General features: G+C 36.5%; 2 protein-coding genes across 3 annotated transcripts; both read left to right on the top strand.

Annotated features, from left to right (window-relative positions):
• Positions 1 to 420: 420 nt before the first annotated feature.
• Positions 421 to 2,779, top strand: LOC136677461 (T-cell acute lymphocytic leukemia protein 2-like). The gene is made up of 2 exons (XM_066655003.1): positions 421 to 928; positions 1,758 to 2,779. Exon 2 carries the CDS (start codon positions 1,775 to 1,777, stop codon positions 2,141 to 2,143), a length of 369 nt encoding a protein of 122 aa, XP_066511100.1. The 5' UTR covers positions 421 to 928; positions 1,758 to 1,774; the 3' UTR covers positions 2,144 to 2,779.
• Positions 2,780 to 7,845: 5,066 nt separating this feature from the next.
• On the top strand, positions 7,846 to 19,289 carry LOC136676352 (UDP-glucuronosyltransferase 2C1-like). 2 transcript variants are annotated; one of them, XM_066653297.1, is made up of 7 exons: positions 7,846 to 8,586; positions 9,786 to 10,409; positions 12,796 to 12,944; positions 14,131 to 14,262; positions 14,983 to 15,070; positions 15,213 to 15,432; positions 16,566 to 19,289. In XM_066653297.1, exons 1-7 carry the CDS (start codon positions 7,860 to 7,862, stop codon positions 16,855 to 16,857), a joined length of 2,232 nt encoding a protein of 743 aa, XP_066509394.1. In that variant the 5' UTR covers positions 7,846 to 7,859; the 3' UTR covers positions 16,858 to 19,289. The 2 variants fall into 2 exon arrangements, with proteins under 2 accessions (XP_066509394.1, XP_066509393.1); XM_066653296.1 differs by lacking the exon at positions 9,786 to 10,409.
• Positions 19,290 to 20,845: the final 1,556 nt, after the last annotated feature.

The following is a 20,845-nucleotide window of genomic DNA, read 5'->3' as shown; positions in this document are numbered from 1 at the left end:
AAACCTGTGTGCATTAGGTATAAACAATCCAACACCAAACAAATTTGTTATGGCTTACAGGGTAATATGTCTCCTCTGAGCTGAAATCATTAATTTTGTCAAAAACTGCAGTGTTGCTATTTACACTTTCATCCTGCTAAATTTGGCAGATCTGTTCTTTTTTGCTTTCCACAAACTGAAGCTTTATTAAAGTCTTGTTAAAGGTGTAGGGTTTGTAGGTTTATGGCAATTTATTTACAGTGCTGTAAGTTTTACGGGCTAAAAGAATTAGTAGTAGTAAGAAAAGTAGAAGTGGAAATAGTGTTGGCATTCGAACGGGTGAAATGGTACCTAAACTTGAAAAGCAATTTTTCTGTCAAATTCTAAATTGGGTTATTGTAATACTCCTTAAAAATATGCATCCAAAACATTTATAAAAATCTGTTTTTTTGCAGATATTTTTGATACTATTGCCATCACTTATTCATTAGATCACGAAATTAACACATTCTCTTGAGGAAAAAAGCTCATATATACAATTTTCTTTCCTGGTGGTCCATGGTCAGTGCACATTTTCAAGTATAAGGCAAAATATACATCTCTTATTTTAATTTGACCAATTTTGTCTAAACAGCGGTAGTCACTGGTATGTGTTAAAGGATGTTTATAGGCAGGTGTAAAGGATTTAATTTGAATTATCTGTCAGTGTAAATGACTCCCAGTTTAAAATATGTGAGCCTGCACTTGTTATGCTGCACTCCCCCTTTCTCCTCCCTCTCCCCTTCCCTCTCCCCTTCCCACTTCCTCTTATTGCCTCTTCTCCGAGAGCATCTTGTGAAGGAGCTGAGAGAGAGGCTGAAGCTTGGAGAGAAAGGACCCGCTGCTCTTCTCCAACTAATCTTCCATCCCACTCCACACGCTCACTCATTCTGTAGGGACCAAATCACAGGTAAGGGTCCTTAGATTACTTTCAGTGTCATTCCTGATAATTGTTTTTTAAATAATGCTTTATAACTGCATTTATAAAGTGTTAATTACTGCCTGTTAGGGCTGAAAAATTAATACTTCTTTTTTATATCAACAATTAAGTGCAATCTTTAAATATGCTTTATAGATCCTGATGGAATTTTAGAGACAGCTGTAATATTTTATATTCTCCATTATTAAAATGTTTAACATACACTTTGTGAAACAAGTATATAGGAATTGTGAGTGTAATAATGCATTAAAGCATAATTTTCTAAGGACATTGTAAACATTATAGTGGTAGTGTTTCTAGGAATATGTAATTTTGTTTTTACATGTTCTTATGCTATAAATGCTAAATATAAACATAGCTATATTGTTGTTGCCTGCAGTATCAGTGCAGGGTGAAGAAATGCAGTTTGGTGTCAACCAGACAGTGAATGTATACAGTGCAAATTCATTCATTCATTCATTCATTGTCTGTAACCGCTCATCCAGTTCAGGGTTGCAGAATCACTGGGCGCAACACAGGATACAGTGCAAATGTACAACAAAATAAAAGCAATATATAAGAATAATAAATACATACACAGTATACAAAATATGAATATGTAAATAATACAGTACTAGTACTATGTATTATTACGTACTTATATTAGTATGCATTTATATTTCAAAGTACTGGTGTAGAGCAGAACTATATGAACACATGAATGTGAATAAATAAATGAAAATGGTTTAGAGGAAACTCACATCATGGTACTGCAAATATATATTAACTACAAATGTAACCTCTTTTTGATCGTTTTCAGCCTAAAAAGCCTGCACCATGACGAGGAAGGTGTTTACTAATACTCGTGAGCGTTGGCGCCAGCACAACGTGAACACAGCATTCGCAGAGCTTCGGAAACTAATCCCGACTCATCCACCAGAGAAAAAGCTGAGCAAGAATGAGATCCTGCGGCTCGCCATGCGCTACATCACATTCCTGGTCACACTGTTGGAGAATCAGCAGGGAGAAGGTTCCACTGCCACCCATTCCCCTGCCACACTGCTGTCCCTTATCACTGGGAACATGCAGAATCTCAGACGCTTGGAACATCGCTCTGAACGCACCTGGAACAGCGACTCAGACCCAAACTCCCCTCAATCCCCACAGTCCCCCGCCTCTAGCAGTGACAGCTCAGAAGCCTGGTAGAACCTGGACAGCTTAGAACATCTAGTAACAATTGTCTCCTCTAACTACATGGAGGTGATGTTGATTTCCTTCTGTAATTTCACACAGAACCTAAACAGTGTTCTGTCATTTTACAAACAGGATCTATGATTGTGTGCTCTGATTTCAAAGAGATAAACTGTAGATGGAAATCTAGAACTAATGCGATGGAGGAACTCTGACGTCTGGGTAATCATATATTACCTTTGGATCCAAAGCTAATCATGATTTTTTTATGTGATGAACAGTAATAAACCCAGCCTAAATAGCAGCTGTTTAATGTCACAGGTTAAGGTTCTGTGAAATTTCTCCAGAAAAGATTTTGTCCTGAAATAGACTCAATTTCTGCAGTGTTTTATGCATGTGAAACTGATGAAGCAAATCCTGTTCGTTTAGTTTACACTCAGAAAAAGAAAGTGGATTTTTATGGTTCTGTACCTCTCGGCAGAAGCCACTGGGTTTGTTTGAACAATGTCAAAATAGGTTTTATTCAGTATTTATTGTTTACATTTTATGTTATTTATTACTTTACACTATTTTAAAAAAATATATAGCTGTTTTTACAGTAATAACTTTATATTTATTCCCTTATCAGTCAGTCAGACTGCACTAATGTTATTCATTTTTAAAATTCTTATTTTAATTTATTGAACGTATTTTAATTTATTGATGCTGAAAATGCTTTTTGTTCAGCAAACATGAAATGTAGCCAAAGATTGTTTCTATTTTTGTGCTGTAAACATTGTAGAAGTGATATATCACTCTCTTAATATTTTTGTCTTCTTTGGAATGTATTATTTATTGTACTAATTTAAAACATCAATTTTTGTTATTAAAATTGAAAAAAATCAGCATGGGAGACTTCAAGAGTTTTGCATAATTAAATATTTGCATAGTATGATGGCAATGTACAGTTTAGGAAAGCATATAATTTCAGAAAAATTATCCATGCTTTTTCTCCAGCTTCCGGTTTAAAATTTCCAGTTCTATTGAGGAAAAAAATCATTCACAGCCTAGTAGTTGAGAACCTTGTACAGCCAATACTCTTAATACATGTGTACTTCAAAGGGGCTGGCTGAAATAATACCTGTCCTGTGCTTTATCAAAAATTAATGTTAACTACATTTTTACATTTACAGCATTTAGCAAAATAGTCAGAACCTCATACTATGTTAATTTTTTACAGATGTACACTATCATATTAATAGTTGTCCAAAATGTTGTCCAAGGAATTCTCTTGATTTAGTTGATTATCACTGCCCAAGCTTGGAATTGAGCCTTGATCTGCTGTACGTGGATGATATTGGTGTTACCCACAACACCAGCCCCTACAGAACTTAAGATTTTTCCCCTTGAGGTTAATATATTCATATCAGATGTCATACAAAATATCAGTGAATATTTATTAGCAAATATTTTAACACATAACCAACAAAACTCTAGCACAACCAATAATATGTTAGTACAGGCATGACACAGTAACAGAACAAAATAGAACAGTAACAAAACCTTGTTGTTAAACTGTGTTCGTCATTTAAGACATGTTACCATAGTGATGACCCTTGTAATGGTCAGCTGACAGCTGAGTTTCATAGTGATGACCTTTTTGAGGGTCCGAGTGGCCTTAGAGCCAAAAGTGAATGGACAGCTTAACTTCAGACCTCAGGTCAGAGATTACCATGGAGTCAAATCTCCACACTGACCAACAGAGCGTCAGAGAGAGAAAGAGAGTTTGTGTCCCTGTGTGTTTTCAGTCCTTCAGTGTAAGTGTAATAGCAGACTATTGTGAGATGATAAAAACAAGAATTTAAGAAAAATATTTTGAAGATTACACGCTGATAGTCATTTATTAAGGCAACTCTAAAGCATCTGCACATTTAAAGCTCAATTAAATGTTTTTTTTTTATTATTATTATTGAAGTTGCATTATTGAATCAAGAGGAGAAAATGTCTACCTTAATATAGGGTCCTGCTTCTGTGAGTCATCTTGAAAATCCTGTAATATTCATTCAAAACTCAGAGATTGAGTTGGGCATTATGGGAGTTTTTGGTTACCTATATTAATGGTAATCCATACAGGCTCTGAAAGTTAGTGAACTAGAAGGAGAGATATATTGTTGAATGTAGAGCTATATAAATCTATAGGAGTCAAGCAAGGGAGCCATATGTGGCTTGTTTGGGTCCATGTACATTTTTAATATTATAATAAAAGAATGTATAGCCAATTTTTTGGTTTTCCTGGGTCATTTTTCATTTTCATGGTCAGAAATAACATACTAAATGTACTAAGTGAATTATATTTTATTTGATTCTATAACAAAACAAAATAAAATTGCAAGGAAATAAAAACTGAAAAGGGTCTTTTTTTCCCTCCTGATACCTTTTAGCTCATAAGGCATTTGAAGCAAAAAGCTCTTACTGTTAATACAGCTGTTGGTCAACAAGATGGTTTGGAATAATATTTTCCAATCTACAGCATTCTCTGCCACTGTGTTGCATGAATGTATGGGAGAACATTATTCTTTGTAATATAGAAACATAATCATGGCAAATATTGCCGTGTAAAGAGCCAGTGAAAAATGTATTTTAAAAAAAAGATGTGTATTACTTTGTAGGTTGCTTTGACCATGATATTAAGAACAAATATTTCTGGTTTCAGAGAAGAAAAAAAGACGGGCCTTTTTCATGTTTTTATTTTATAGCAATTTTATTTTATGATTTATATTTTGCTTTTAAATTATTTTTATTTGTTTTGTGAAAAGGAAAAAAAATCTAATTAAAATTATTCTTTTTTTATATATTTGAAAAATAATTTCCAATACATTTGACACAAATAAAATTCCATAATGTGGAGTACATAACCATCACTGAGTTCTGATCAGATTAAATACTAAGTCAACATTAATGTGCTTGCGACTGTTAAATGCAATACAACACATAAGTTCCTCAAAACTGCCATAGGTAGAGCAGTTAAAAGAAGAATATATTTTGTCTTACCCTATTTCTGAAATTGAGACTAATCATAAAAGGTGTATATTAGGGGTGTCACGTGATAATTAAAAAGAATTGTCAGGATCAATCACCACACTTCATGTACTTAATTGTGACTAGTCTCCTGTACTTAATTGTGACTATGTTTAATATGCTCAGTATAAAATAAGAACATAATAAACATAAGTGTAGACAAAATGATCTCCATCATGACTTTTACGGAACATTACGGAACTGTTAACTCCAATGTAAAGTTAGACTACAAAAGAATGTAGAAATATTCTGAATTAAATGTCTTTGTTAATTTCTTAACTGAGTTCTATTTACCATGAATATGACTTTCTTTATCAAAAAGTTGTGAAATTAATTAATTAAGTAGAGAATGGGCATAGTTTGGATGCTGTTAGCTGCCAGTTAGTCTAGTTAAACAGTCTAATGTGGCGGGCTAATATCTGAGAAAAGAAACTCATATAATTTTGACTTATTCTACTTTTTATAAACCCTAAGAACTGGGACATTTTGTAAAATGGAATATAAACATGAATTTGCATTAATTCCCTTCAAGTTTTATTTAACTGAGAAATCATTTCCAAAATTGTCACTGACCAGCTTGGTGGTGTTTTCTGCTGCCTGACAAACACTCCAAAAAATTTGGGTTAGGGGCAGTTTTTTTTATATAGAAAATTTCTATCACTCATTTTTATCACTGACTACAAAAGTTATAAAATGAGCATTCACACTATGTCTAAATCTTCGTTACTCGTAATGTTATACCAAAATTGTCAAATAGTTCCAACAGAACATTTTCAGTGCAAGATTGCAAAGACTTCAAGTCTTAATATTGAGAAATGATTCAGGAAATCTGGAGAAATGCCATACCATGTAGTGTAAGGCTGGACATCAATGCGAATAAAGCATGATTTTCAAGCCCCCAGATGGCACTGCCTATGAAATGGTCATGCTACAGTGATAAATACAGTTACATGGGCTTGGGGGTACTTCAATGCTGTCACTTAATACGGTCTGCCACTGCGTCAAGAAATGCAGCCTGAAACTCTGTTATGCGATGGGAAATGTATACATTAATGCTGTACAGGACCGCTAATGTGTTCTCTTGGCCCAAGCTCAACTCAGATGGTCCAAAAGACAGTAGACATGTGTGCTGTGGTCAGAAGAGGTTGTGTGTTCTGTGCTAATGACGAAAGGGAACATCTAGAGTGTAATCAGTGATAGGTGCAAAAGCCAACATCTCTCGTGTTATGGGGGGCGCATCATAACCATGCATGTGTGACTTGCATGTGAGAGTTCTCCATTGATTGGAGGCAAATGCATATGATATCAGACAATAAATAATATGTCAAATATAAGAAAATATTAAAAATAAAATAATAATATCAATTACTGTTTAAACTGGTTTATTGGTATAGTTACTTTTTTGTGTTTGTTTTGTGTCTACTCATTTCTTCTGTACATCACACATACACACGAAAATGTTATTCTGCTTCCAGCTGATAATCAGCTGCTCACACACTCATCTTATCTCTGCTACACACACTCTGTAAATCTGATATCTCACACACACAAAATCTGATATCACACTATACCAGATCGCAATTTTGTGCTCTCTCTCTCTCTCTCTCTCTGAATAAGTGTCTCTGCTGGAAGCTGATTAGCCTGATCTCTTTATCCCAGTTCACACTCTGCATGTTAACATTTTTACACTCGCCCCTCCTCCCTTTTGCACTCTCTGTGCTTTTCTTTCATTCCCTCCCTCTCACTAGCCTCTATTCTCCCATTCCTTCTCTTTTTGTCTCTCCTTTCCTTTTTTTCCCCCATTCCCCCCGTTTCTGTTTTCCCTGAACCAGGAGCTGGAATAAGTCTCGGGAACATGGGCTTGTATTCGTGTGTGAAAGTGGTGTTAATGCTGTGTGTGTGTGTGTCTGTGTGTGGGCAGGTGCACTGTTAGCTCTAGGCTCCAGGCTCCATTGTTATTGGGACTGCGGTCCTCTCCTCTGGAGCACTCTTTCACCACCAGCCCTGCAAAAACTAATCAGATTAAGCAAATCTCTACTTCAAAAAGCATTGCGCTGTAACTCAGTGAGAGCAGGGGGTGTTGAGAGAGAGGGAGAGACCAAGAGAGAAGAGATCAAGAAACGGAGAGTCAGAAGGATAGACAGTGGAAAGGAGAGAGAACAGGGAAAGGGAGTGACTGGAGTGGGTGAGGGAAAGAGAGTAGGAGGAAGAGAAAGCAGAGAGACAGAACACAGAGGGAGAAAGGGCAGAGAGATAGAGGACAATTATAAAAAGCTCATATTGACATGTCTGAGAGGCAAAGTTAGAGTGAGAATGTGAAATCTTAACTATATTGAACTTAGAAATGTTTTTGTTGATTATCTTAGCAAACCAAATGTCAACATATTGTCTACAGTGAATGCATTTAAACACAAAAATAAAACAAATATGTAGTGTGTGCAAATTTAGTTTTTTACATATTTAAGTTTTTGTTCACAAGCAAAAGCTGCTCCTCTTTCCATGATGTATTTACTTATTTTCGTTTGGAAAATCACAAAATTTCATCAGAGGTTGGATAAATATTGACACACAGTTCAGGGACATTACAATAACAAGCGTGTGTTCAGATCCTGGAGTTAATAATCACATGTGGATGACTTTTAAAAGATGTAGAACTCTGAGCCACAGATCAAATATGAGGATGAAGCTGAAGCCGAGTCTTTTGGCCCTGTTCACTGTGGCATTCTTCAGTTTTGTAAATGTGGACGGTGGGAATATTTTAGTGTGGCCCACCGAGGGCAGTCACTGGATCAATTTGAGACCTGTGTTAAAGACTTTAATTGACAGAGGACATAACTTGACAATTTTGGTTCCCAGTGCCTCAATTTACATGAGCCCCAGGGATCTGTCACCCTTTAACTTACTCCACTTTAACACATCTGTAAGTAAGAAGGACATAATGGATTTTCTCAAGGAATACCTGGACTTTGCAATGAATGAGAGTTCTCGTCTGAACCTTCTGCAGAAGAACGTAAGGTTTTACAACCTATTTTCTAGGAGACAGTACCTTTTGCTGGAATTCTGCAACGGCGTTCTGAAATCTCCATCGGTTTTGGCTGAACTGAGCCGAATTAACTTGGACACTGTCCTTGTGGACACTTTATACCCCTGTGGGGAGCTACTTGCCGAACATCTGGCACTTCCCTTTGTCCTAACACATCGTTTTTCCTATGCTCACTCTGTTGAGAGACTGTGTGGTCAAATCCCTTCTCCTCCATCCTATGTGCCGGGAGCTTTAAGTCAACTAACGGATAAAATGAGTTTTACAGAGAAAATTATGAATATTCTCTTCTATATTACTCAGGACACAATGACTTGCAGTCTGTGGAAAAAATATGATGATTATTATAGTGAATATTTAGGTAAGTGATGTCTATTTAGCACACTGATAATGTAAACTGAGTTTGTACATCATTTAAAATATATTAATGGGATTTAAAATATGCTTTTATACAAAGTGACTTACAAAATTGCTTTGATGTATTATCAGAAAATGCATCCCACAGAGATAAAATAGATACAGCTAGATTTCAGAAGTGTACCCCAAAGGAAGATGTTATAGTAGTACATAAAATGATGTGTAGGGTATCCTAAATTATTCTCCAGCAGAGTTTTTTTTTTGTTTGTTTTTACGTAAAAATAATTACCAAAGAAAAAGTATTCTCTCAGAAAAAAAAGTTACAGTAGAGTAAGTGTTTAAAAGTCCAGTTGTGTTACCTAAAGGTACATTACATTCTCTTCTTCAGAAAGAGGTGAAAATTTGTAAGTTTTCTTTATAGAACTGTGTCAAAAAACAAACAAACTATAAATCCTGGAGATGAAATGGGGTCTATGAAATCAACACAATTTTAAAATCTACAATTAGAATAAGGTACGTATATGTACCCTTGAGTGTACCACCACAGAGACAGCAAAAGGTACCACCAGAGTGACCAACTTTCTGACAGTGTATAAGTACCAATATAGCAAAAATGTATCTTCTCAATAACCTGCCCTGAGGGAGTAAGTATTGTCATCACTGGAAGTTCTTAGAACATCCAGAATTTGTCAGCACATGAACTGAAGTGTTTTTTTCTCATTTTGTAACATGTTCATCTAAAATAGAAGTTAGATTTTCAGAGTCAGTGGTGTCACCAATCACAAAGCAACACAGTAACAATACAATTCAAATTTAAATACAATTTGTTCTGAGGGAATGAAACTAGGGAATTATAACTTATTACTCATAGTAATATACTTCATTATAAATTAAAGTTTTTACTTAGATGAGGGACAGTGTAATTATAAATTCACAGCATTCTACAAGCCACAGTCAAACCTTTATCCCATTTTACATTTACAGTGGTTTGGCAAGGATATATATTATGGTGATGTCTGTCTGAGAGTTCAAGTTTCAAGTTAAATATTATCCTGAACTGTGAAAGTTTTATTGAACCATGTGCTCTCTGCTTCACTCTGATCAGAATGAAGGTTAAACTCTGCCTCACGTCTCTGTTCACTCTGCAATTCTTTGTTTTTGGGAATGTAAAATGTGGGAATGTTTTAGTGTGGCCCTCTGAAGGCAGCCACTGGATTAATCTGAAGCCAGTGTTGGAGACTTTAATGGACAGAGGTCATAATGTGACGGTATTGATCCCAAATGCGACATGGTACATGGACAGTAGCGAACAACCAAGGTATAGTGTCCTTCGATTTACCATGTCCATGACTGTGAAGGACCTGGATGATTTCATGGAGGAATATCTGCAGTTCTCAATGTACGAGTCTCATCGTATGAACGTGCTGCAGAAACACATCAGTCTCTACGAGCTTCTGTCCAAAGACCAGGACTTCATGCTTAAATACTGTGATGGGGTGCTGAAGTCTCCAGAAATAATGGGAAAAATTAATGAAGAGAGTTTAGACACTATCTTGGCAGACCCTCTTTACCCCTGTGCAGAGCTTTTGGCTGAAGTTCTCAATGTGCCCTTCATTTACACATTCCGGTTCTCTATGGCACACACTGTGGAGAGGATGTGTGGTCAACTCCCTTCCCCTCCATCCTATGCCCCTGGGACCATGAGCGAACTGACAGACAAGATGAGTTTCTCTGAGCGTTTGATGAGTCTTTTATTCTATCTGACTCAGGATGCAATGGCTCTCTGTTTGTGGAAAAAATATGATGATTATTACATTGAATATTTAGGTGAGTCATGTTTACAAAACCCATAAATATTAACATTATTTCCAGGAGGGACCAGTAATTATAGCTTGCCCATGTTACTCCTCCTCTTAATTATTGGCCAAATATTGCTGTCTTTTTAAATTTTACTCTAAGTAAATGCATCACTATTATTAATACTAAAATAATTATTATTGATATTCCCATTGAGGGTCTTGTTCAGTCAGTTAGTGTTTTCCTCCAAGAGTTTTGTGCTTAAAATTTATAGTGATGACTATTGTTTGAACAGATGTGAATGAGTTTGGAGACATTTCCACCTTAAGTGATCCAAAATAGTAAAATAGTAAAAAGTAAAAATTTGAACTACTTATAGAACAGGAATAGAGCAATCCTCATTTCTGTTCGTGCTTTTCAACCTTTGGAGTTCTTTCCATTGTGTAAAAACAAGATGCCTTTACCATGAGCAGAGAGAGAAAATCTAGCATACTGTACCGAGCCAGATTTTTTTTCATTCATTTACTGACACCGGAGCTTCATAAACACATTAGACCGGTTTTGAGAACACAAACAGACTGGAGCGCTAGCAAATTCATCTTATGAATTTTATAAATGTCTTTTGATAACACTCGTAAAGTAGTCCTTTAGTTAATGAATACTATTAAATGTTTTGCACTAAAGGGCCTTTTTATTCACAATGACAAGCCCCTCAGAAATGTCAAAAGTACATTTGTCAATAATTGACACAAAGAAATGTGTCTTCTGCATGGAACCCGTCTGTGGTAGTGAAAACACACACACACACTGTTGCACTAGGGGCAGACAGCCATTCACAACACTCGTGGATCATTTGGGTGCCTTGCAAAAGGGCATCTCAGACATGAACTGAGCAAAAAGAAGTCTCTCCCACGACTTCATTCCTCTTGTACCACTTGAATTACAAATAGACATTATAAAGTCATGGGAGAGACAAAGTGAAAAACACCCTAAGTATGTTTAGCACAACAAATGGACTTTCTTCTGTTTATTCTTTGTTTTGTTTGTTTGTTTTTTTGTGTTTTGTTTTTTTTTGTCACTGAAATAGGCCATCACTTCTCATATAACCATCACTTCTCAAAATAACCTCATGATTTTAATGTTTGTCTAGACCCACATCACATAAATCAGTTATGTCCTGTATTGTTACATTTTAGAAAACCAAATTTAAATAAACGATTTATGTGGGGTAGAATTACTAGCTCTACGTCCAACCCTCCTCCTTTATCCGGGCTTGGGACCTCGGCAAAGTGACATTAAAAGAGACACTAACAAGTAAATCCAAATAACGTTTGAACAATAAAAGTCAGTCTTGTAAAGCACATTTTTACCCATAACTGCTTTAAATCCAAGGTAACGCTAAGTTTACTCCAAGGGATAGATAGAAAAAATGCTATAAACTGGTAAGCACAACCTGTTGATTGTGATTAAAAGAAAAACACCATTTAGGTCCCTTTTTTCTGGTCAAAATGAAGCAGAAAAATATTTTATAATTGCTAGATGTCAATGTAGTGTTGCTCAATCTGAAACCAGTGTTGAAGACTTTAAAGGACATAGAACATATTTGACCATTCTGATTCCTATTGCTCAGTTATTTATGAATTTTAGCAAACCAGACAGATTTTATTTCCTCTGCTTTAATGTGTTCAGATTTAATATCTTCATAGAGGATGTCCTGCAGTTCGAAATGTAGGAGGCACACCATATGAATGTGATGCAGAAGAATGTATTTTTATTTCAGCTTATTTCTTGTTTTAAAGGCTTCAGCAGACTTCAAAATTTGATAAAGGAATTTTAAGCATGATTCTGGCAGATCTTATTTTTTAGTATTTATTATAGTTTTGTCTAATATTCATTTACACTTACAAATACCTGGCCACCCACAATTTGGATAGACTGTGTGTACAAAACCCTTGAACTTACAGGTAAGTTTTGCTCAGCCTGAGATTATTCTCCCTGATTCAGGACAGTTCTGGCTGACTGTGAAGGAAAAAAAAATTAGACTGAATATTTATGTAGGTGACATGTATTTTACACATTAGACATTATAGTCATACAGCTGTTAGTAAGCATGCGAAAAAGTCCTTCATCCTTTTAAAAATATTTTAATAGTGTTACAATATTAGACTAATGACATATTATAATGAGATCTTCCTGATTGAGTTGGTTAACAAACCTTTATATGCCGGGGGGGGGGGGGGGGGGTACTGTCTCAACTGCTACAAGAAATATTGATATATGCATTATTTTCAGTGGGGGTTAAGTATTTTGCCCGATGCCATAACCACTTGACATACCCCAGGCCACCAAAAGCAAGAAAATAAATACACAGAAACTTTATATTAAAAAAACAACCATGTTAATTTCATTAATGCAGGTAGACCTACTAGTTACTGTGAGCTGATGGGCAAAGCTGACATCTGGTTAATCAGAACATACTGGGACTTTGAGTATCCACGGCCACTCCTCCCAAACTTCAAATACGTTGGTGGGATGCACTGCAGACCAGCCAAACCTTTACCAGAGGTAATGAATCAATTTTAACCTCTCAAACTCCAAGGTACAATAAATAAACCTGTGTCATTCTGCTACAATTAAAAAAATATAGATTTGGTGCTTTATATCAATTTCTTTGTTTACAATAATTACAAACTACAAAAATAGTTTATCTTGTCATTTGCTGACAGTGTGTGTATGATCATGGAAAGCCTTTTATTTTCTGTTCATACAAAGCTACAAAACTGAAGCACCGTGCTGAGATGACATTAAATCAACGTGTTTACCAGACAGCAACAACATTTTAACATTTAAGTTTTTGAACATTTCTAAAACCAAGCACCTTTATATTTTAACATATTAACCAAGAAATCTACACTTTGTAAAGGAACAGGGCATCACTGGGAACTAGATATTTCTTACTGACTTGCATTTCTATAAGAGTCTGACTGATAAAACGGTGCTGTAACAAATTCAGTCTCATTTATTTTGAGTAACACCTCGCTCTGGTTTTCTGGCTTTAATAATCCGGAGATTTTGCCCGTTTTTGTGTGAAATTAACAAAAAGCTGTGCAGATGTAATTTACTCGTCAGAAAGTCGGTAATGGTGAGATGTGTTCGTGTATTTGTGTCGTTATAGGGACAGACAAGATGACGTTCTGTTTGTTAAATATATAGTAGAAAACAAAAGAAATATTCTCCAATTATAAAAAAGAGACTATGATAAATATTACCTCAACAACGTTCAGCATATTTCTGTTTGAGGCTCCAGTAAAACACTGAGCTGCACCGCAGTGGATGGAGGACCTACAGCGCTGAAGTGGAACGAGTGTGTCCCAATTCGACACCTTGAACACTTGAACACACATTTTAGGTCCCAAAAAGTGTACTTATCAAGGGAAATGAGGACCTCTGATCATCACCGAACAGTTGCAAGTTGAGTTCACGAACTTTAATGTGAAATATGGCTGAACTAACAGTAGACGGTGTAGTGGCACCATCTTAAGTTCTTTCTGTGGAATACGTCTGAATTAACAGTTCCTACTTGCGCATGTGCATTTCAACATTAGGCGTCAGTCAGTCAGTAAGCGTAAATGCTTCTTCTATGCCAGTCTGGCATAATGCTCCACAAGGTGGCTATTCGGTGCTTATATCCTAAAACCTTCTGTTAAACGTGTTTGTTTTTATGTATGTATACATGTGTGTTTGTGTGTAGGACCTTGAAGAGTTTGTTCAGAGTTCCGGTGATGATGGGATTGTGGTGTTTTCTCTGGGCTCCTTCATCAGAAACATAACCAAAGAGAAGAGCAACTTAATCGCATCTGCTCTTGGACAGATCCCTCAAAAGGTTCTTCAGGAGAAAGACTCATACATTAACCCTGAATATTTCTCTGGTTTTTCATTTCATAATTTCAGATGACTGGATTTACAGTTTAATGAGTGATGTTATTCCATCCATTATCTGTAACCCTTATCCAGTTCAGGGTCGCGGTGGGTCCAGAGCCTACCTGGAATCATTGGGTGCAAGGCAGGAATACACCCTGGAGGGGGCGCCAGTCCTTCACAGGGCAACACACACACTCACACATTTTTTTTTTGAGTCGCCAATCCACCTACCAACGTGTGTTGGACTGTGGGAGGAAACCCACGCGGACACGGGGAGAACACACCAAACTCCTCACAGACAGTCACCCGGCGCGGGAATCGAACCCACAACCTCCAGGTTCCTAGAGCTGTGTGACTGCGACACTACCTGCTGCGCCACTGTGCCGCCCTGAGTGATGTTATTTTACTGCCAAAAAGTAGCACACAATATCTATGAAAGTGAACTTTTTTTAATGCGACTCATATCAGATGTTGACTCAAACTTCTATGTAGTTCCTAAAAAAAATCGGTTTATGCTCCAGAGAGAAGGTCCCCAACTTAAGACCTGTTAAGACCTGTAATGTTTAGAGGACAGAATAGAAGTCCTCATTTGTTAAACTCATTTGTTAAAAAGTAATTTTTAATACATCTAAATGCACAAGATATGTGTCCTGTATGAATCCCTGTATTATTGGATTGACAGGTCATATGGAAATACGGTGGGGAGAAGCCGGTCACTTTGGCTCCAAACACTAGGATTTATGACTGGATCCCTCAGAATGATCTACTAGGTCAGTACTGCACCTAATTACTCATCTGAGAGATTGTCTAGGCTTATATTAGCCATCCAAAATATGCATGTTTTAAAAATTAAACATACATTTTATAGGATTAATTAATTGTTGTCATCTGTCATCTATATTTTTTGTCAAGGTCATCCAAAAACCAGAGTGTTCCTCACCCATGGCGGGACTAACGGTGTGTACGAGGCTATTTATCACGGCGTGCCGATGGTGGGAATCCCAATATTTGGTGATCAGCCTGATAACATGGTCCATATGAAGGCTAAAGGCGCCGCTGAGTTTCTGAACTTAAACAATATGAAGATGCAGGACCTGGTGGACACTCTCAAAACCGTTATTAGTGACCCCAGGCAAGAGACACATACTAATTACCATCTCCCAGTCCCAGGAATCAGCCTACCTACTTTATTAATATCTCTCAATTCAGTTCACATTTAGAATAGTATTCCACTTTTTTTTTTTTTTTTTTACAAACTCCATTTCCAAAACGTTATCCAATTTATTCCAAAGATAAATTGAATACAAAGTAAAAACTGTAATTTGTTAAATTGTTTGAACTTTTCTTTACCTGATAAAAGTACAAAGAAAAAATTGACAAACATATTGGTGTTTTAAAAAAATAATATATAAAGCAGTAGAATTTGATGCCTGCAACATTCTTTTAAAAAAATTGTGAGACAGGTAAAATAAAAGTGAATTTTTGACAGTAACACTGTTCTGGAAGGTTCTCCAATTATAGCAGTCTGATTGATAGCATGTGAGGTCATGAAGACTGAGTATAAAAGGAGCATCCACCAAAAGCTTAGACTTTACAAGGAAGCAAATGGTTCTCCATTTTGTGCAGCCCTTCATGAGAGGACTGTCAGTCAGTTCAAAGACAATGGTTCTTGGCGCAAGATTGCATTGAGTTTAGGACTTTTACCATCTACAGTTGATAATATCTTGAAAGAATTAAGAAATTCTGAGGAAATTTCACTGTGTAAAGCCAAGTGTGGAAACCACTGCTGAATGTGCCCATTGAATGTGGCCATTGAGACCAATTTTTGAGTAACTGTCAGATTTTAGGTTTTTATTTATTCATTTATTTATTGCATGTTTAGAAAGTTTACCAATCTTTCTGGAAATGGGGTTTGTATATTAGAGATGTGATTGAGAAGTCAAGTATTAACATTTCTATACTGAAATACAGAGAAAGTAGGTTTAAATCATCTACTGACAATATGTACATTGTTAATTTTTAATCATCCTTGATGTTTTAGAGCTTTCTCAACCGAGCCTTTGCAATGAATAACCATAAGTGATATATTTGACATAGTCCTGTGTTGCAAGCGCTCAATTAATTAAGTTTGTTATTTTAGACACAGCTAACATTTAAGTTTTATTCTATTTTATTTCTAAATTGTAAGTGCCCCTGAATAAGAGCATGTTTCAAATGTCACAGTAAACTGTAAATGTAAGAAACATTCTATATTTCGTTGTCCAGTTATAAGGACAGTGCCCTGCGTTTGTCCCGGATCCATCACGATCGTCCTGTTAAAGCCCTGGATGAAGCTGTGTTCTGGATCGAGTATGTGATGAGGAATAAAGGCGCCAGACATCTGCGAGTGGCCGCTCACAATCTCACCTGGTACCAGTACCTCTGCCTGGATGTCCTGTTCTTCCTTATCAGTGTGACGACTCTGATCTTCGTCATCATCATGAAAAGCTGCAGCTTATGCTATAGGAAATGCTGCCGCACGCAGACACACAAATACCACAAAAACAAGGCAGAGTGATACAACTCCAGCCAAGAGTGTATATTTGGTCTCAACAATGGTAGGGACACATTTCACACTTCCTTATAACTCCCCCGAATGTCTAATATGAAATAAATATTATTGAACGTCTAATGGGAAATCAATGAATAGGATTTTAATACATAAATAAATAACCTTAACCTAGGACTGATAACATTATTTACATTAGAATCTGCATTTACATTTAATTAATGAGCCATAGGTGTATCTTTCTTATTCCACTTTATTATGTACAATCAATTAATTCTGTATGCCTTTCTTTGCAATTTTATTTATGATTGTGATTTTTGTGCGTTATGTCACTATAAGACATGCATCTTTAGGCTTGGATTTAAATAGTGTGTGGCTCTGAGAAGTCTGTGAGAAGTATGGGCTTGAAGCATCTTTTTACCATATTAAGTCAGAAATAACTAGGCTTTGGATTTGCTTTCTTATGAAAGAGACATGATCAGAAGAAATATCGATGCTGTCCAATCAAATCATTAATCAATTCTAATGTTGACCTCTGAATTACCACGGGCTTTGATCTATGAATTGGCGACTCTCAACCCATCCCCTATCAGGTGTCTGCCTTTTCTATCTCATCCTTTTATATACAACCATGATGTTATCACCTGTGTAAGATTATTTTTAGGCATTTCTTGACATTCAAATTCTTAAACTGCCCCTGTGCTAACTTGATTTGGAACATAATTTAAGAATGAGCCTATATTCATTCATTCATTCACTGTAACTACTTATTCAGTTCAGGGTCGTGGTGGGTCTGGAGCCCACTGCAATCACTGGGTGCAAGTCAAGAACACACCCCAGAGACCCCATTGACACTCTAGAGAAACCAACGTGTTTTTGGACTGTGGGAGGAACCCCCACGGACACAGGGAGAGCACACCAAACTCATCACAGACAGTCACCCCGAGTGGGACTCAAACCCACAACCATAGGTCCCCAGAGCTGTGGTCTGTGACACTACCTGCTGCACCACCGTACTGCCCCAATCAATTTAATTATTATTGCATCAGTGTGGGGCGGCACGGTGGCGCAGCAGGTAGTGTCGCAGTCACACAGCTCCAGGGGCCTGGAGGTTGTGGGTTTGATTCCCGCTCCGGGTGACTGTCTGTGAGGAGTTGGTGTGTTCTCCCCGTGTCCGTGTGGGTTTCCTCCCACAGTCCAAAAACACACGTTGTAGGTGGATTGGCGACTCGAAAGTGTCCGTAGGTGTGAGTGTGTGAGTGAATGTATGTGTGTCTGTGTTGCCCTGTGAAGGACTGGCGTCCCCTCCAGGGTGTATTCCCGCCTTGCGCCCAATGATTCCAGGTAGGCTCTGGACCCCCCGCGACCCTAAAATTGGATAAGCGGTTATAGATAATGGATGGATGGATGCATCAGTGTGCTATTGAATGGACATGGCTAGATTTAATAGGAATAATAAATACATTTTATTTAAATGCACCTTTCAGGATACACCAGGACACCTTAAAGTAAAACAATAATAAATAAAGAATGAGTAAAAGACAAAATAAAGTAAAATTACAAATTAAGACATGATAAGAGTACAGTAAGAAAAAAGAGGACTATTACATCTATATTACAACAACAAGGCAGTGAGACAGTAAATTATACATAAAGAAAAGAAGTCTGAAAAAGAAAAGTTTTTAATTGCTTCCGAAAGGTTGAAAGTGACAGGCAGAGACGAAGATGCAGGGGGATAGATTTCCATAACTTTGGGCCCGCAACACTAGAAGCTCTGTCTCCATACCTGTGTAGTTTGACAGGAGGAACAGAGAGCAAATGAGCGTCAGCCAACTGAAGTGAGCATGAAGGAGTGTGACTGGACAACAGAGCAAAGAGGTAGTCAGGGGCCAGACCATGTAAAGATTTAAAAACTATACTGTATGTGGTAATGAACTGGAAGCCAGTGAAGGTCTTTTAACCTGGGGCTAATGTGTTCACATGATCTGGTGTGAGTGAGAACACTTGCTGCTGTATTCTGCGCGTATTGAAGCTTTTTGAGCAAAGTAGCAGGGAGCCCAACTAGTACTGTGTCGCAGTAATCCAATCCAGATGTAATCAAAGTGTGAATTAGTGTTTCAGGTATGGGTATATTAATTAAAGTGTATTGTCACTGTCCAATTAAAAACATGTATCTCCCAAAATAGCAACTTTACAGGAGAAGAAAAACCCTTCGTAAATTTCTATGGGATCAATATAAATAGATTTTATTTAAAATGTAAAGGACAGCTGCCAGTTAGTGGTTTTATTCATAACCACTAGATTCATAACGCTTAAAACATTAACACTTTCTGATTATCTACAATAACAAAGTATTTGTTGATAGCTTTATCCAAGAGTTCATTATAAAGGTTTTTTTTTTTTACTAAATTGTCTATGCCTTTACAGTAACTAAAAAATAAACTGGGGTCATAAACAAATAAGTTTAAGTGTCATTTCTCAGGAGTCATATTTCAGAAACTGGAATATATCCTTTATTCTCAGACTCAACCACATCTCAAACACAGATTAACTTTATCTAGCAGAAATAAAGGAGAGCAACGAAAGAGCTTATTTAGAGAATTTCTTTCCTCTGTGGTGGGTAAGTATGAATATGCTCCTGAAATATAAAATAACTATTCTGAAATATAACTTTTACAAAATGTTACTTGGACTGAATATGCTTAATTTCTGTATTCTGAATGTTTATTCATGATTCTTGCATTCTAGTACAATCTGATGTTACCTCAAAAACATCCTCAGAACATCCTTAGAATTTTGAAGGAAGAAACATTCTACCTTTGTCAAAACATCACAAGGAACAATTAATAAGAAATTCTGTCACGACAAGCCTCAATAACATCCATAAAAAAATTCAGAATGTTTCATTTTGAATGTCCTTCTTTTGTTATTATGTAACATTGGGAGAACTTTTACCACAACTTTCCCCAAAATATTTGCAGAAAGTTGCAGACTGAATGTTCTACCTTTATTAACTTACCATGTGACAGGAACATTTTATATAAAATAATTTCATCTCAAGTCTCAACAAAAAAAACCCAAAATATTTTCCAAATATTGCTGTAAGAATTTAAACGTTTTGCCTTAGTTAACATTCTACAGTACAGGAACAGTTTTTTAAATGACAAATTTAATGATAAATGAAAAAGATAAATGCAAGAAAAAATCCTTATTCCTTTGTATAAGCCAAAACAGCAAAACAACTGCATGTAGATTTATAGTTTATTTCCTGAGTGAGAAGTTTAACAGATAACAGATCTGTTAAACAGATTTTAACAGATTTTTTTTTCCATTTAATATTATATTTACATAGTCAGATAATTTAGTTTGCTGGTAAATAATTTCTAAAACTAACTCGAGCACAAGTACTACAGAAAAAATCGTGTCTAATTTTCCGCATATGATTTTGGATGTGTATGTTTTTTGTGTAATTAACAACTACTTTGCTGCCCTCTGGCGGTTAAAAAAGTTAAAAGTCCCTCATTGTGGAATACCCCGAGAACGTTTAGTTTCTTTTTTTACACCAGGCCTATATGTTTTAGCACATTTTGCACAAAGTTATCTCTATAATCCAACGTTTCCATTAAATGATGGGGTAAATTTACATGATGCACCCTCATGTAGTTTATGGTGTTTATGTGGTGCATTGAAGGACTTTTATTTTGTCTACTCGCTTGTATTTGTATCCTCGTACTCTCACGTATTGGACCACGGCCTGTGTACAGATCTCTCTCCCTCTGTGATCCCGTCTGTTTTCCTTAGATGATCGGATAAAACCGAGATGATTAGAAAGACTACGGTGACCGAGAGAAGTCTGCTGGCTCTAACTGTGTCTTTAACCCGCGGTCATTTGAGGAAAGGAGGCTAGAATTTGTCCTACCACCTTAAATGGTTCAGCATTTGAATTTCTGACGTCTGAAATTTCGCCTAATTAGCCCAATTCTTACTCGAATTTCCT

This window comes from Hoplias malabaricus, chromosome X2 (genome assembly GCF_029633855.1).
Source record: "Hoplias malabaricus isolate fHopMal1 chromosome X2, fHopMal1.hap1, whole genome shotgun sequence".
Taxonomy (NCBI): Eukaryota; Metazoa; Chordata; class Actinopteri; order Characiformes; family Erythrinidae; genus Hoplias; species Hoplias malabaricus.
This window is presented reverse-complemented; position numbering and strand designations above follow the sequence as displayed.

What these genes read in the sequence shown, in the direction of transcription:
- LOC136677461 (XM_066655003.1), top strand. Translation starts at nt 1,775, where the DNA reads ATGACGAGGAAGGTGTTTACTAATACTCGTGAGCGTTGGCGCCAGCAC.
- LOC136676352 (XM_066653297.1), top strand. Translation starts at nt 7,860, where the DNA reads ATGAGGATGAAGCTGAAGCCGAGTCTTTTGGCCCTGTTCACTGTGGCA. An exon ending in TTATTACATTGAATATTTAG is followed by an intron (nt 10,410 to 12,795) that starts GTGAGTCATGTT and finishes TCATTAATGCAG; the next exon opens with GTAGACCTACTAGTTACTGT. An exon ending in CAGCCAAACCTTTACCAGAG is followed by an intron (nt 12,945 to 14,130) that starts GTAATGAATCAA and finishes GTTTGTGTGTAG; the next exon opens with GACCTTGAAGAGTTTGTTCA.